The following is a 16,175-nucleotide window of genomic DNA, read 5'->3' as shown; positions in this document are numbered from 1 at the left end:
GAAAACATTTGCCTCCATGGTGAAAATTTTTTTAAAAAATACCTTACTCTTAAGTTTAGGATTCTGGGTAACGGGGCAGTTGTGAGGCGTTACTATGCCCAGCTGAACAAAAGCGTCCCTGAGCCCCATTCAGAAATTTAACCGGAAAGATCCACGTTCCTATCGGACAACGCCACCATTGTAGCAGCAATGGCCTTGGGAAGGGCCTGCTGATTGGCTGGCAGCACATTTTCGGAGGCTGTGGTTAATTCCTCCGATTAACCACAGGGCCTCTTTTTGAAAGGATGTTGAGTCAGACCTGCCAAGACATACACATGCATGCATGCATGCACGCTGGTGCGCCTGCTTGCAGACATAGGTGCCACAGATCTTACTTGGTGTCATCATGGGGAGCCTTCAGGGGAGGTGATTTTTTTTTGGATGGGGTGCTTAGGTCCTTAGGGAAAGCCTCAGGAGCAAAAGGTTGAGGTCCTCCAAGAGGCTGCATGGGGTAGGCCTTGGGAGGGCAGCTCATGCTTGCTACTTCCATGGGGTGTTTCTCCTCAGGAACGGTGAGACCTGGATTTACCCAGGAGGTAAAAAAAGAAAAGCTCTAAAGGCAGTTCCAGGTCTCAGTCATCTCCTAGCACAACGGAGGTCCCAGCTTGGTGGAAACCTCAATGCTGAATCAGGAAAGGTCCTCCAGGTAACAAAATGTTGAATCATCTGCCAGCTGAAATGACACCTCTATGTTCTGAGAACCCTCTTTTCAGGGCTGAGATGGATGGGAGTTTAAGTAATTCACAGAAGACCACAAAGGTCACACATGGCCAAGCCATGGACACAACCTGCACCTCCATAGCTTCAAGACAGCACACTACCTACTAGACCATCCTGCTACAGCAGGAGCTCTACCTGGTGTCTCTCATAAATCCATAAATCAATGACAGGCTGACAGTCACTGGTCATCCGCTGACCTCTTGGAAGAGGCAACCCACCCTTCAAAAATCTGGCCTTGCCACACCATGAGACCCTGGTTTAAAAGCTGTGATACTTTAACCACTGTCATTTAATATGACTCCTGCAGCAATCCTTCACTGTTTCAATTGTTGACACATGTGCACCAAAAAAAAAAAGAAAAGACAAGCTGGAAAAAAGCTAAAAGAAAAACAGAAGGGCAAAATCTCAATATCTATGATTCCAGGTTTTGTCCTTCTGTTCCTATCATCCATATCAATGCTGATTCCAGCAAATTTGGATCAAACCAGCAGCATATCAATGCTGATATGATTGCCATATCAGCAAAATATTGTAAAGCTCACAATACAGTGCCAAGATTAGGGAACATCAGTTTCAAACCTGGTGCCCTTGAATGTTGCCCTCTGCCCACGCCATTCCATGCCCTGCTGGGATGAGGTAATGATGGGGAAGGTGTAGGATGGATCTGAGCTTCCTTTTCTTCCCATCTTTTAGAGCTTTCCTGTGCCTTTTGCACCTGCCATCTCCCTAAGGAGCACCCAGCTGGTCCCCTTCCCCTGCCAAGAGGGCTTGCAGAAGACTGCTCTGGAGGCCTTCCCTTCACATGGCTGAGCCAGTCATGGTTGCTCCTGGAGGGTGCTGGGCAGGATGAACCCCCTCGATGTGGCGGAGCTGGTTTGGGCATTGGTGAAATGACTTCCCATCAAGTCACACATGCATCCTCTCTGGGTCATGCTCTGTGGTGCTCTCAGGCCTTGCACAGCCTCGGGACACTTCCTTTCCCCCCCATCCTCTCTGGCCTCACCAAACCACAGCCATCTATCTTGTATAGCCAGGTGAAACAACCTGTCCGCAGTGAGCTAGCCCACCTGATCCTGCCTTCCCAACCTCACTCCAGCTATAACTCAGACACCGACAATTGACCGAACCACAAAAAATGTAAGCACTATTTCAGATGCGTTGCGTGCTGAACGCGTAACGAGATCTCCCTTCCCCTCTCCCTCTTGGTTTGGTAGGAGACTTCCTCTCTGCTCCCCTTTGCATCTCAGTTTTCCACCAGCCTGACCTCAGGGTAGAAACTTCACAGCAGCCTGGTGGCTTTGGGAGAACAGGGAACCAAAACAGAGCTGGAGATGGCTCCTGCATGAACTCAGAGAGTGCATGGGAAAAACAAAATAAACAAAACCTAGCCACCACGGGCACCCACGGGCTGGATGTGCCCCCCTCCCACAAGGGTCTCTGCATTCCCCACTCCCTGCGGTTTGGATGTCTTCCAGGTGTGTGACCCTCAGAGCAATTGGCTCTTACATTTTTGTACTGTGCTCAGGGCTTAACCCGACTCCTAATTTGTCCACTTCCACCAATGGGGAGATAATTTGCCTTGATCTGAATTCAGAGGAAAACTGCTTTCCTCTGCAGGAGAGCCCAGAGCTATATCAGAGCACCAGGTGTGGGGTTTCCAGACCCCCTCCGCTGCAAAACCACGGCTGTGCTTTCACTCTTGCATTGCAGCCAGCTGTAGGACAGCCTGTGAAGAGCATTCCTGCTCCCTCAAACTATTATGGGTGCATGGATTTTGTCATAGTGGATGTGGTCCTCTAATTTAGGTATCTATGGTGTGGATGGCTCCATCAGAGCTGGCTGCCTGAGGTCCCAGCAGCAAGAAGGGGAGCTTTAGACTGCAATTCACCTATTTTAATAACCGGATGGTGCCCTCAGCCATCATGGGTTGTCATGAGAGGAGTCCAGGGTGACCAGCTCACCTAGAGGTGTTTGCATTCATGTAGTGATTCCCATCCATTTGAGCCTCAGGTAAGATGTCTTGTAGGACTCAGTACTGCTGTCCTTCTATGAGTCTTGTGATTTTAGACACCCAAGTGTTCTGCCTGCCTTCGAGCAGCTTTTACAGAAGAGAATGAGCCCCGTGTTGTTTCTGCAGATGTCCCATGCTGTATCTGCAGTCCCCATGCAGTTGTCTCATGTAACCTTGGACATCTCATTTGGCTCTGGGCATAAACATAACCCACGTTTCAGCATCTGGACGAAACCTTTAGGGCTTTGGTGTTTGTGTGTCCTGTTTCCTTCCAGTGTCACAGGCAGGGACACAGGTGACCGAGAGAGGTATTTTCTAGGTGACTGGTGGCAAACCCCAGTCTGAGTATCGTTGCACTGTGCCCTGTATCCAACTTTCTCCTTTCAACCTTTTTCTTCTCCCTTTTGCAAGACAACGGCAAGACACTGCAACATTTAAGTTGTGAAGCTGAAATGGATCCAGTGGTCTTTTGAGGGATTGGCAGGATATATTGAAGGGTGGGATTAGCAGTATATGGGGATGGAAGCATATGTAAGAGCTTTCCAGATCAAGTATCTGCAAAGTTTCTCAAAGCTGCTGATTCAGATGTTGCTAATGATATGTTTGAAATTAGCAGGGGAAGTATTTTACTGCTCTGAATGATAAGCAATGCCAGAAAGCCTCTGTCACTAGCTCCACTCACTGCTTTTCTTGTCTTTTTTCTTTTTAAAATAAAAGATGTGACTAAAAAAACACTTAATGGCAGCGGGGAGGGATATTTGCAAAGGCACAAAACAGTCACTGATTTCCAAATCCTAAGGGAAATCACTGAGTGTTGAATGTGACTTTTTCCTACAGAATTCTGTTCCCCTCATCTACAGAGGTGATGGGCACCAGATCCCCACCATCTGGACAGTGACTGGAGTCAGCTCTCAGACTAAGACACCCCAATTTAGATGTGTAAATGTGCGTCTCTGTGTGTGTTGAGTGTCTATGTTTGCGTGATAGTCAACAAGGAGAAATCTTTAGATTCAGTTGCCTACACCTAAGCACAGAGAGCTGTGTGAGATGCCTGTAAGATCCATGTGGACCCGGATGCTGCCCAGAAACGCATGGGTCTCATAGACATCTGCCAGTCTTGTGCTAATACTGTAGGTTGTAAAACATCTCCAGTGGTTCCCGGTGTCTAAGTGTAGGCAAAAAAAAAAGGACTATTTAACTGCAGTCCGCAGAGCTCTATGGAAGAGTCCACAAAAATAAATTAAAAAAAAAAAAAGGAAAAAAAAGGAAAATGGTGAGAGTAGACCCATGTCTCAGAAAGCAGTCGAGCTCTTTGGGTGCCCCGAAGAGGTATATCTGAAAGATACCTCTTCTCCATGTCATGCCCAGTTTATCTACAGTATTCACAGCCACAGCACATCCAGGGGGCCACAGACAAAATGTGCCCCAAATCTGCTGTTCACATTAACAGAAAAAAGGTTCTCCAAATCCTGTGCTACAGCCACGTGCTGAGAATGACCCGCAGCTGCAGGCTCTTGGAGGGCGATAAGTGGGGACGAGAACACATCTCAATGGTGTATTTTTTTTATTCCTATGCATATTTTAAAACATCTGCCCATCTTTCATGATGTGAATGTATGACACTTTGATGACATTTCATCTGTATATCTCAGTATACACCGAGTAGACATGTTTTATGCCATCAGTTTGAGGCTATGCAAAGTTGTTGGCTTTTAAAAGGACCCCAGAGAGCTCCAAGAACAAAGGCCAGGCATAGAAGTTTTTTTTGTTTGAACAATAGAGTTTAGATAAAGCAGCCCTGCAGCACGCTGTGCCTTTCCCATTGTGTTTGGTATGTGATGGATTCTGGAGGTCTCTGATTTCTCTGGAAGCAGTAAAACCAACATGACATAAACAAGCAGTAGCAGATGAAGAGAGGATTGGTGGGATGTTAGATCTTAGGATGGTCTGTTTTGCTAGGGTGGTGGTTTCCAAGCTGAGCTAACCTCCCAAGTTACTGGCTCCTATTCCGCTTCCCCATGATTTCAGCAGATGTAGGTCACATTTACCCTTAAGCTCATCCTTGAAAACAGGATGGGATTGACCTGCTTTAAAAAAAAGATGTGTTGGACATTAGTGTTGCTTTTGGGGAGGTGGGAATGAAAGAAATTTCTGCTTATTGAGAAAAATATGTCATTACTTCTGCCAGCATCTGAAAAGGTGACCAGAAAAATGACCAATCTGAAGGTGCAGCTATTGGCTTGCTGTGTGAAGTGGAAGGGGTCCATGATCAAAGCGCTACTATAGTTTTTGAGGAGAAATTGCCTAAAAAGCTGCCTACTAGTGCCAGGGGCACTTTCCATGTGTGTTATGTTTTATCCAAAGATTGAGGAGCTGCAAGAAGACAGGTTGCCCTGGCTCCTAATTTTAAGAGAACCTTAAGAAAGTTGTAAGGAGAATGGCCGATGGCCAGGCCAGAGGTCCTTTTAGCCCTCTTCCCTGTCTCCTACACTCCCAGGAACAGACGCTTAGGGAAGAGTGTAAGAACAGAACAAACATAGAATAAATATATATATACACCCACCTATGTGTCTATTACCTAGTGGCTATGTAGCCCTGCTGTATACCCTCTCCCATCGTTCAGCAGCTTGTGGTTCAGCGATGTGAAACACCCAGCAGACAGATAAAGGGCTGGTGTTTAGCCACACTGCCTTCCTCTAGGCGTGAACACCAGCCAATCCATTCCCCTTCCTTCCCTTGTCCTACCGACTCTCTTTAAACACCAGACGGAAAATAAACAAAGCAGAGCTGCCAGGTCAGGGGGGTGGGAAGCCACAGCTTATCTGTTCAGAGGCTTTCTGAAGATCGAGGGTGCAACTGGGATGGGGGACGCCCATGCACATCTCCTGGGGAAGGAGTGGGAGGACAAGATTTTCCACCATCTCTGCTGCACTGAGAGATCTTATCTTAAAAGCAGACTATGAGAGAATATATACAGACTGTGGTGTTCCGGTGGCTTTCAGCGTTGCCTGAAGGCACAGAGAAAACTGTCTTACCTTCACATGATGTGCTGCTAAGACACCTTTCCACAAAACTTCTTCCTACCCCTTGCTAAACAGTTGTCTTCTACAGACCCAGTCTGAGGCACGGTTATTTATGGCAAGATTAGTGCTATCTGCAAGGTATTTGGGGAAACACACTTTAATAGCTAGCTGCAGCCTACCTGCTCTGCTGGCTAAAGGGAGGACATAAATCTTCAGGGCTGTCAATCCAGCGCCCTCCAGCAGTGCTCATTTTCCCTTAGAAAAGAGCCCAAGAGCAATTGCTCGCTGGGCAGTTATGAGCTGTTAATTCTCCTGGCTCTGATGGCTTTAGCATGCTTTGCTAATTTCAGAAAGCAGTTTCCATGCTGCTCTGTGTGAAATAATCTTATTTATATGGTTCAGGACAAGGTAGGGAAAGACACAAACTTTCTCTGGGGGCCCTCTGTTTGCTGCTTTGGTCAATCTTATAATTATCCCACAGTGGCTAAAATGAGAAAACTACACACCTAAGCAAACACACATGGACATATATATGTGTGTGTGTGCGCGCACATAGACGTGGGTGTTTATTTAGGTGTGTGTATCGGTATATTTAGCTATCTATAGATATAGGCCTATTTCTAGAGATTGCAATGCAGATATATATATAGTCACAGACAGACATTTTTTTTTCCTAATGCATAGTTTCTTAAAAGTTCCTCTGGTTACATCTGCTCAGATGCTGTCCTACACCGAGTCGGCCCACGATCTCCTTTCAAAATGTTGGTTAAATGCAGCTGTTACTGGTGACGCAAAGATGCCATCCCCGGGAGGGGGGAATAATAATAGAAAACAATCTCTCTCTGAAGACAACTAGTCTATCTTGCCAAATTCCCTGATTCTGACATCTCTTGACATATTTACTAAAAAAAAAAAAAAATCAAAGAAAGGTTTATTAATACCAGTGCTTCAGAGCCACGCTTGGGTGTGAAAGACAAGAGGTCTTCCTTGCTCTGTGAAAGTCATCACCCAACTGAGAAAAAAAAGGTCATTCATTTTCTCTTTTATTTCCAGAGTGCTTTTCATGCCAGAAGGCCCAAGAGACCCACAGTGGGTGTATATTCATTGCTTCACTTGTCACTAAAATGCAGCCACCTCTACAGTAAAAGCAGACAACTACATGACAGCATGCAGCGTCACTGTGAGGTGAGTGCAGGGCTGGAATGAGGCAAGCAATGTCTTGCAAATAGGAGGTTAATAATAATAATAATAATAAGTAATAGATGCTGTTGAAAAGTGTTTGTTAATCAAGATACGATTCCAAAGCTGGGGGAAACTTCCATTTTTTCTAATGGTCTTTGCACTGCGCAGGCATCACGTAGGCAATACCATGATGGCCATTTAATCCAAACAATGATGATGGTCTGATTTGTCTCACCATTAAATATCATTAAATTCACCTCTGTGTGGCTAGAACAGGAGACTCATAGCCAAGGATGACTAAACCTTTTGTGCAGAATAACGAGGATGATAATATTGGTATCGCTTATTAAAACAGCTGATAAAGGGAGAGGTCATGAGGAGCAGTAATTTTTGAAGTAAGATCAGAGGTTGAGAATAAAAATGAAGTCTTCTGCATCATGACACCTCATCTAATGTCCCTCCATTAGGAAACACAGTCCAAGTCCCCTGTCTGTGCAGTGACCACCCACTCAGGGGACACAAAGACAGGTACGTGAGATCCAGGACAACAGACTCTGCTTTCAACCTCTTTTACCAGCCTGGGGTGGAAGGTCTCTACTCCTTGTGCTGGTAACAAATGGAAACTCTCTTCTTTGTACCCTTCCCCTGCTGATTTACCTTGACCAAGCCCTAGCTGACAGCATGGGAGGTTTAAAAGAAAGGACCTCCTTTCCCTAGGGGAAACCTAGGAGACTTGTTCAGATGGAGGGGTCTGCGGCAGCTGACTCCCACCTCAGGACATGGCTGAGAGAGGTGGGACAGGGGAGGCAAGGGCTTCAGAGAGGTCAGGAAGTTGTGCAACTTAGTAAAACTTTCAATGTGAGCAAGATGCTCAATGTCTCCAACACCTACTCCAGAAACTTCCCAGAAACCTCTGGGGCTAAAACTGTTCCTTCCACTACATGGACTGGGAAAAGATGAGTCCCGCAAAACTTGTTCTAAAAGTGAATGTCAACCAGCATTGAGACGCTGTTCAGTAGCTTTGCTATTAGGTAGCTGGAGCAGTACCTGGTGTACACAACCATTTCTGTTCCCTGACCGTAGTGAGGTGGGGGCTGGTCTCTGCTCCCAAGTCACCAGTGACGGGACGAGAGGGAACGGCCTCAGGCTGCGTCAGGGGAGGTTTAGGTTGGAGATGAGGGAAAATGCCTTCCCTGCCAGAGGGGTCAGGGGTTGGCACAGGCTGCCCAGAGAGGTGGGGGAGTCACCATCCCTGGGGGGTTCACTTGGGGCCATGGTTTAAGAGGCCTGGGGGTGTTGGGCTGACGGTTGGACTTGATGATCCTAGAGGTCTTTTCCAACGTCAGTGATTCTATGATTCTGTATAATGCCTGCAGATGCTCAGATAACATCTTTCCTCACTAAACCACTTCATTCATATGTTGCTTCACCATTGAGAAAAAAACCAACAAAAACAACAAACCAAAAAACAAACTATGCTGTGGTTAGATTTAAAATTAAGAACATTCTCCCAAAGGAACTGTGTATCGTCTTCAAGCCTGCTCCCCACCGTGAGGCTTGTGGTTAGATCTTTAAGTCCAACTGTCTGAAAATAACCCTTGCTGCAAATGATCAGTCCCTAGCGCCATACCCCATATCCAAGAAGGACATCTTCCAAGTACCACTGAGAAACCAGAGGTTGCTGCTAAATTCTTTGCAAATTACAGAAATAGAGCAGCAACCGCGTGTAGGTGGAAATGTCTTTCTCTGCGAAATAAGAAGGTCACATCCTCTCAGGTGACTCCATGACAGCTTTGCTGTCACATTAGCACAGAATTGCTTCTGTGATGCACTCAGCTTGCGAGACGTTCAGAAGCGCTACAGAGCCCCAGCTGGGCTCAGATCCAGACAGAGAGGTAGGAAATGTCTGCCAGCTACTGTTTTGCCAATCACCCGAATTTGTGTGAAAATAAGGCCCATAGAACGGTTTTATAGGTAGAAATCTTTTTCCTCTTTTCCCCAGGAGCACACCAAACCCTCTCCATGTGCTATGATTCCCTTTTTCTGATTTTCGACTGGTGTCCCTGTTTCAAATTATGGCTACGCCAAAATTAGTTCAAGATCTGTTCTTACATGTCAATTTGCTTTAGCAAAGGACTTCGGCCCCACCCATCTCCGATGAACAGACCACATAAAACCTCTGATCCTTAATTTATACCTCTCAACCAAGAGTTTCTCTGTTAATCACCTACAGAAACAGGGTTGCCACTGGTTGGACTGACCCATCTTTTAGCTCTGTGTTTGTACATCCCCTAGCATAGGCAAGCATGCAAATATTGGAATTATTGATAACAACCTAGTAGCAAAATTATCGCCTGGTGGGGAAGAGGGCGTCTCAATAGCATGGAACAACCTCCAACCACTTCTCAGTGTCCCTGAGCCTATTTTAGGTTTCCCCAAGATCTCTTTACAAATGGGATCGTGGCAGCTGGAGGAGCCCTTTCTGGCTTTGAGGACAATTTCAAATTAAAATAATTCCCTCTTAAAACAAAGATGTGGCTTTGGTAAGCCCTGACATAGTTTCCAAGAGGAGGCTGCGAACTAGAGCTTATCAATGGTTTTAAATGAGACAGTGCTCCTTAGGTTAGCCCCGGCTGAGGCCAACCCTTCATGCTCCATGCACAAATGCAATTGCCTACCCCTTCCCTCGTCTCGTTGGTGAGGAACTTGGCACATTCACTGTAGTTTGCCCAGGTGCGGTTGTTGCCTGGGACCAACTCCCAGCTCCCGTTCAGGTCACACCGGCGATAAGCATGGCCTGTGGAAGAGAAAGGAGAGACAGGGTAAATGGGGCTAGACCTGGTAGAACAGGAGAAGCTTCTTCCAAGAGCGGATCCCATCAGCCCTGATGCCTCCTGCCTGCTTCGAAGCTCAGCTGCAGGAACACAATTTCCATCTCTTTAGCAACTTTATCAATTTTCTAGCTGAGAAACACCAGGGAGCTAATAACAAGTTGCACTTAGTTTAGGTTAAGATATTGGGTCTGCAAACCAAGGCGAGAAGCTTTGAAAAGTCCCAGAGCATAGAATCATACTCAGAGTTGCAGCTCTCCCTATGAACAGTGATCTATATTATGCAGCTCTGTTTATAGATTCAGTGCACCTCCAGACAGGTTTTTCTATGGCTACCCTCCTCATGATGATGAAGAAAGAAGAGAAGGCAAGGTTTCATCTCAGGATTCAGCTGGCAGATTAAAACATCTGTGTTCGGATGTTTGTGTGGGGGTGTCATTGCATGAGCGGTGTGTAAAAAGTCCCATTACAGCTGACAGGGCTGAAACCAGCCAACAGATCTTTCTGTCTTGTGACTACAGAGGGAGAGCTTATAGACGCCTCTTCATCTAAGGGTCTTAATCGGACTCCCACCTTAGCTGACTTGACCAGTGGACATCAGTGAGGTGGGGAATCTGTGCCATGCTGGGTTATGGAGAAAAAAAGGATGGATTGCCTGTTCCTCCTGGCCTGTGATGTGAAGAGCATGCACAGGGGTCTCTGCGAGAGGTCACCAGCCAGGGGTTAACCTGGCTCAGCTCACAGTCCCTCACAGAAAAGGCAGGACGGACTATTTGCAACCAGGGTACATTGGAATATCATTACTTGTTTTCTGAAAACAACGTCAGTGCTCTGCTGGGAACTTGGAGTCTTAATTCTGTAATTTTTCAGTCTTTGGGTGCACAGCTTTGCCTGAGAAAAGAGAATGCTTTAGCTTTGGAAATACACTGAGGAGCGAGTGTACTTCAATTGCTTCTAAAAACATGCACAGACTTTGTGGCACCACATGCAAACCAAGAAATGTGCTGCTTGAGGGAAAGCGAGATAGGGAGGAATTCACATGTTCTGGTTACCAGCACTGTTCTCAGATACCCAAGATAGGGGTCTGGGCAGAGATCAGGGGCTTGAATTAACAAACCCATGAAGTGAAGACTATAGATTGGAAGAATATGTTGCGGGTTTCTATCGCTACGCAAAGTTTGTGGTGTCAAACAAATATAGGTTTGTAATGCTGCAAGAATACCTGGTTGTAAGCGTGTAATAGGTATTTCTAATGCCCCGTTACAGTCTGGGTGGGCAGGTGGGAAATTTGTCATTGCTCAGGTTAAAACAGAGCTTTTCTTTCAGCATTAGAAAAAAAATAGTGGCAGTTTCTTTACTTCCTTTTCCCTGGTTTTACGTCTGCTTGGAAGGGAGTCACCACGTGATAAAAAAGGGACGCTAAAGAGGATTTATAATATTCCGACTCCCAGGCCTCGCCTTGTTGCAGCTTAGCAGGCTCTGCTGACACTGAGGACAACACCTACCTTTGTGATTGAAGTCATAGATGTACTCCGGACATGGCATAGCCACCACTTTTCCTGGCACACCTTCAGGCCAGCAGACAATACCATCCCACTCAGAAAGACAAAAGCCATCTGTGGAAGAGACACAAAGATAAAGAGGAGCCACTGGACCTGCAGAGGCGACACTAATGCCCCACCGTTTGGAGACGGTTCTCCATGAAAAAGGCAAAAAAGCTGTCACTCAATTATAGAAAGCTGCTCTTAGGCATCATTGCAATTGTCTTCTTAGGCTTTAGCTCCAGAAGGTGCAACTTCTCCCTTGTTTTATTTCAGGAGGACACGGTCAGACATGGGATAAGAGCTGAGCACTCTCTGAGAGGGGTCAATGATTCTGGAAGGTTGCTTTACCCCATGGGCTGGAAGAACTGAAAATGGGACAGGAAAGCAGAGTGGACTTGAGCATTCAGGGCTCTGTAGACTGGCAGGCAACCTGGAGGTGTCCAAGGGAGCTTGGCCGTGTGGGTGCAGCTTTGATATGGCAGCATGGATTTGAGCTTAGGCTGCCAAGGAGCTAGATTATGCTGTGGTTACGTTACTGTGAGGCTCAAAGCTGCCAGTTCAGGCTTCCCTGAAAGGTACTCATGCCCACAGAGCAGATTGGCTACGATTTAATGCCTGCAGACCATTAATCTAAACTCAGCTATAATTTTAAGTAATTATTTACATGAGCCAGTGCTATGCTATACTGCGATGCTTTGCTGCTCTCTCGGATGTGCTTGTGTGCCTGAATTTGGGTGTGCTTTTAAGTAACACTAAGACTAGCAAGAATCTATAGAGAGGTGTGTGTGGCAATATTTCTAACTGTAAATTGAGAATATTTCATTACCTTGCTTCTTAAGGAGTGAAAAGATGCAATTTCTGTTTCTTAAAGATTTGCACCCTTTCCCATCCAACATCCTTTTTGCCTATGACTTCACTAGTCTTGCCTTCCCTCTCCCCCTGCTTCCCCGTGATGTCACCACGGGGCAAGATGCAGGTCGTGCACTGATGGATTTGGAGCCGTGCCCATGCTAATTGGCCAGCAGTGCACACACGCCGATTGACCCGTCACCTTCTGCCAAGCACAGCGTACAACGCTCGAGTTTTCCCAGCTTTTCCCCCTGCTTACTCACTGTTTTGGAGTTCTGCCCTTCGCTCAGTCACAGGCTTTCAGCAAAGCAGCAAAAAGAGAATGGGCAGGTGGGGAAATCACAAGAGCCCCATTGCCTTAGGAATAGAAATATCCTGGGAACTGTGTATCTCTGTTGTACCACTTTGCTAGGCGCACTGCTACTTCCTAACCTTTTGAGCAGGGAGTGGTGGGATGTTTGTTACCGGATTTTTCTTTAAAATGTCCTTGTTCCCCCTTTTTGTTTGTTGAAGAAAGCTAAAATAGCCGTGAAGGAGAAATCCTGCCTCCCCCCATACACAGGTCACCCCCTTCCCTCTGTGTATGTTAGTTTATTTGCAGATATCTGTGATTTATATGCTTAGCAGAAGGAAAAGCAGAGATACAAACCACAGAAAAAGTCCTTTCTGACATTTTATATCTGCTTTTTTTCCCCAAACCTTTTTTTTTTTTTTAAAAAGTTGGCAAGTATCTAGGTATATATTTAAAGTTCTTTAATTGTCATTTTGCAATTCTCCAGAACTTGAGAAATAATTAAGCAGGTCTTCTATCAACCTGTAATTATAAGAAGCTTCGCTTCTCTTATGGCATCCAGAGGTACCAGCCAATCATTCAAGGGCTCCAGCATCATGTCCCACGTAAGCGTGAAGGCTAAGAGGGTCACGAAGGAGCTCTGCAGCCCATGGGGTTTTCCACCAGCCTCTGAAGTGGCTGAGATACCAGCGAAGGAGGCAGACTGCCCTGGGAGATGGGCTGCCCACCCTCCTGGCAGTCTCATCTTCCTCATTGTCTGTTCATTCAGTCTGCAAGGGACAAAGCCAGAACTTATCCGTATTGAGAAGGGCTAAGAAATCCTCCAGGCTTCTTGAAAGCTGAGGGAATTGGCCTAATTTTCAATGCTGCTCTAAAAAGAGGGAAGTCAAACCCTGTCCCACAACTCTGACATCCTTCCAGCTTGTCACCCACCCATTTCAGCAGCTTTTGATCCATAAGTTCCCAGTCCCACAACGGAACAAGCTCCCGTTCAGATGGGGATGTTCAACATGGGCTGCATTTCCAGTCCCCGAGGAAGGACTGTACACCCCAGTCCAACCTGGTGGTTAAATACGCCTTTGCATTGGGTTGTATTAACTGCACCCACCGGTTAAAATCCAGCTGCAGTAGAGTATTTGAAGTGAAAAGCTAAAATCGGTGAGTCTGCCCCAGTTCTGCTTTCAGGGCAGCATCTGCCCTCCATACCAACAGCAGCCTGTGAAGGAGTTTATCAACAGCCTATGAAGTCTCTGAGAGAGAGGAGTTACATGCAAATCAAACTAAAAAGGAAAAGCCTGCTCTTATCTCCAAAAGAGCTCCACTAGCAAAGAAACGATAAACACAGCCGAGATCTCAGCAATGTTTCATTAATATCAAAGCTAGTGCCTCAGCAATCTTTCAACCAAACAGTAATTTATCCTTTATAACAAATGGGCTTTCACAAGGTTAAATAAGAATCCAGGATTGCTTTAAAGACCTTTGGCTGGTATGGTGCCCTCCAGGGTCAGAGCTGACAGTGATCAATTCAGTTTGCTGGTATTTTAAGACATGAAAAACAACAGAAAAACTCATCACTTAACAGCTGACTTCCTATCTTTAATTTTGTGCTGATGAAAAGGACCAGGCTAATCACTGCCTATCTCCTAAAGCATTAACTGGGAGTGAGGGCAGAGGAGCTAAAATTCCTCAGTATTAGTGTGATACAAAGGAGGAAGATGTTTATTGCATCCTCTCTGCTTCCAGTCACATTAGGGGAAGAATAATACTAGAATTCCTATTCATGAAAACAGGGAAAGCCCTTCCCTTTGGCTCATTATGTCACAGGATTACTTACACTGTGAAAAACAGTTTATTTATTTTTCTGTTCTCTGGAAGGATCAAAAGAAAAAGAAAAACAAAAGTGCCCCACAAAATTTGGATTAAGACAAAATGTTATTGTCTCTGAGGTTTTTTTGCCGGCAAGAAAGTAAATCAAGATTTCATTTAGCCCTCAAAGTGGTCTTACTTAAAATAAAACCAATTCTTTTTAAAACAGAAGGAAATTTTGGTAAACTTTAAAATGAATGCTGTGGAGAAACAACAGTGAGGAGAAATAAATTCATCTGACTGTCATGCTCTGAAATGCTGAGAGAAAAACCTTCCACTTTTCTAGGATCTTCAGAATGACTTGCAAAGGTCAGCCTTCACCTGTAAGTAGTTTCATTTCGTATCATACTGCAACATTTGCCCAGAAAATACTAATGTGGAAAAGTATCTGGTGGGTACATCCTCCTCCTGCTGTAAACACACACACACACACATTTGCAATGGGCTAATTCAAAAAGAAAATGCTTTCTGGATAACAGAGCTTGCAGTTATTTCTTCTTGCATACTTTGATCCCCACAGGCCCCCCAAAAACCAGAGGGTTGAAGGCTCTGTGCAGGAAACACAGCGCAAACCAGTGTTGGGACACCTCTGGACTGCTGCTTTATCGCGTGGACAACCTGGGAGCCACCAGCTGCCTCAGGAGTTTGAAAAAAATGAAAAAAATAGATCATCTTTGCTGCCTCTCACTGCATCTGAAATATTTCTGTGCCTCTGTGTATTGGCCCATGGAACTGATTCATTAAAGCCGATAAGGATCTGGTGGGACTCGGTCTTCAGAAAGCATCTCAGTCTCCCAAGAAAAGAAGCAAATGAATCTGTCATCATTATCACGAACTGTCACAAAACAGATAAACCTCTTTAACCCCCTCTCCATCATCCCCCGCCTCGCCTCGCTCCGTGCTTGGAAAACCCATTTCAGCCAAATTTAAAGGAGAAGTAAGGCATCTCAGTCATGATTTCCTTCCTGCAGATTTCGTGGTGATTGATGATTAGCAGGGGGAAGGGCAGGTGAACGTTTGGGAGCTGCCACCTGGCCAACCACCCTTTGCTGACTGGCCAGCCAACTGGCACTACGTAGCTTAAAATTAAGCACAACATGGCTGTTTCTTTCCAATCCAGGGCACCACCGGGACAAAGGGAGGGGAACTGGCTTGGGATGAGGGACTGCAGTTATTAGTTTGTGGCAGAGGAAAGCTTTGGGGGACATCCTCAGGTCAAGCCAGGTGCCTCTGGACCTCCTGATTGCAGAATGAATTGAGAAGTTCCTACATTGAAACTGTCGGAAAACATTTTCCAAATGGAAGTCCTGACTGACGTCAGGACCAGCCACACTTTGTGACTGCTGGATCCACGTTCCTGGGTTTTAATGCAGCCAAAAGCTGTTTCTCTCCTCAGTGTCATGCCTGTTGTCCCAGACAGGAGCCCCACCATCCTTCTCTCACTCCTATCGAACACCTCCATTCCTCCCATCTAAGGAGACAAACCATCGACCTGATATAACCAGGGGTAATGGTTTTGAAGTAAAATGGTGTAGATTCAGACTAGATATAAGGAAAAAAATTTTTATGATGAGGGTGGTGAAGCGCTGGCTCAGGTTGCCCAGAGAGGTGGGAGATGCCCCAACCCTGGAAACACCCAAGGCCAGGCTGGCCGGGGCTCTGAGCAACCTGAAGCGGTTGAAGATGTCCCTGCTCACTGCAGGGGGTTGGACTGGATGGCCTTGAGAGGCCCCTTCCCACCCAAACCATTCTGTGATTCTATGATTTGCCCCATCCCTTCCTTCCTCCCTCACTCCACCCTGTCTCCTCTAATTTCAC

The 16,175-nt window shown here is 46.0% G+C and overlaps 1 protein-coding gene across 3 annotated transcripts in view; it reads right to left on the bottom strand.

Moving 5' to 3' along the window:
* Positions 1 to 16,175, bottom strand: part of PTH1R (parathyroid hormone 1 receptor) — a 134,801-nt gene that overhangs the window by 35,356 nt on the left and 83,270 nt on the right. For all 3 annotated transcript variants that reach the window (XM_064445203.1, XM_064445205.1, XM_064445202.1), the window contains 2 exons: positions 11,312 to 11,422; positions 9,654 to 9,772 (listed from right to left, as the gene is read on the bottom strand). In XM_064445203.1, coding sequence (XP_064301273.1) covers positions 9,654 to 9,772; positions 11,312 to 11,422 — 230 coding nt within the window. The remainder of the gene's footprint in view (positions 1 to 9,653; positions 9,773 to 11,311; positions 11,423 to 16,175) is intronic.

Source organism: Phalacrocorax carbo, chromosome 2 (genome assembly GCF_963921805.1).
Source record: "Phalacrocorax carbo chromosome 2, bPhaCar2.1, whole genome shotgun sequence".
NCBI lineage: Eukaryota > Metazoa > Chordata > Aves > Suliformes > Phalacrocoracidae > Phalacrocorax > Phalacrocorax carbo.
Note: the sequence above shows the minus strand (reverse complement) of the source record. Positions and strands in the feature narration are given on the sequence as shown.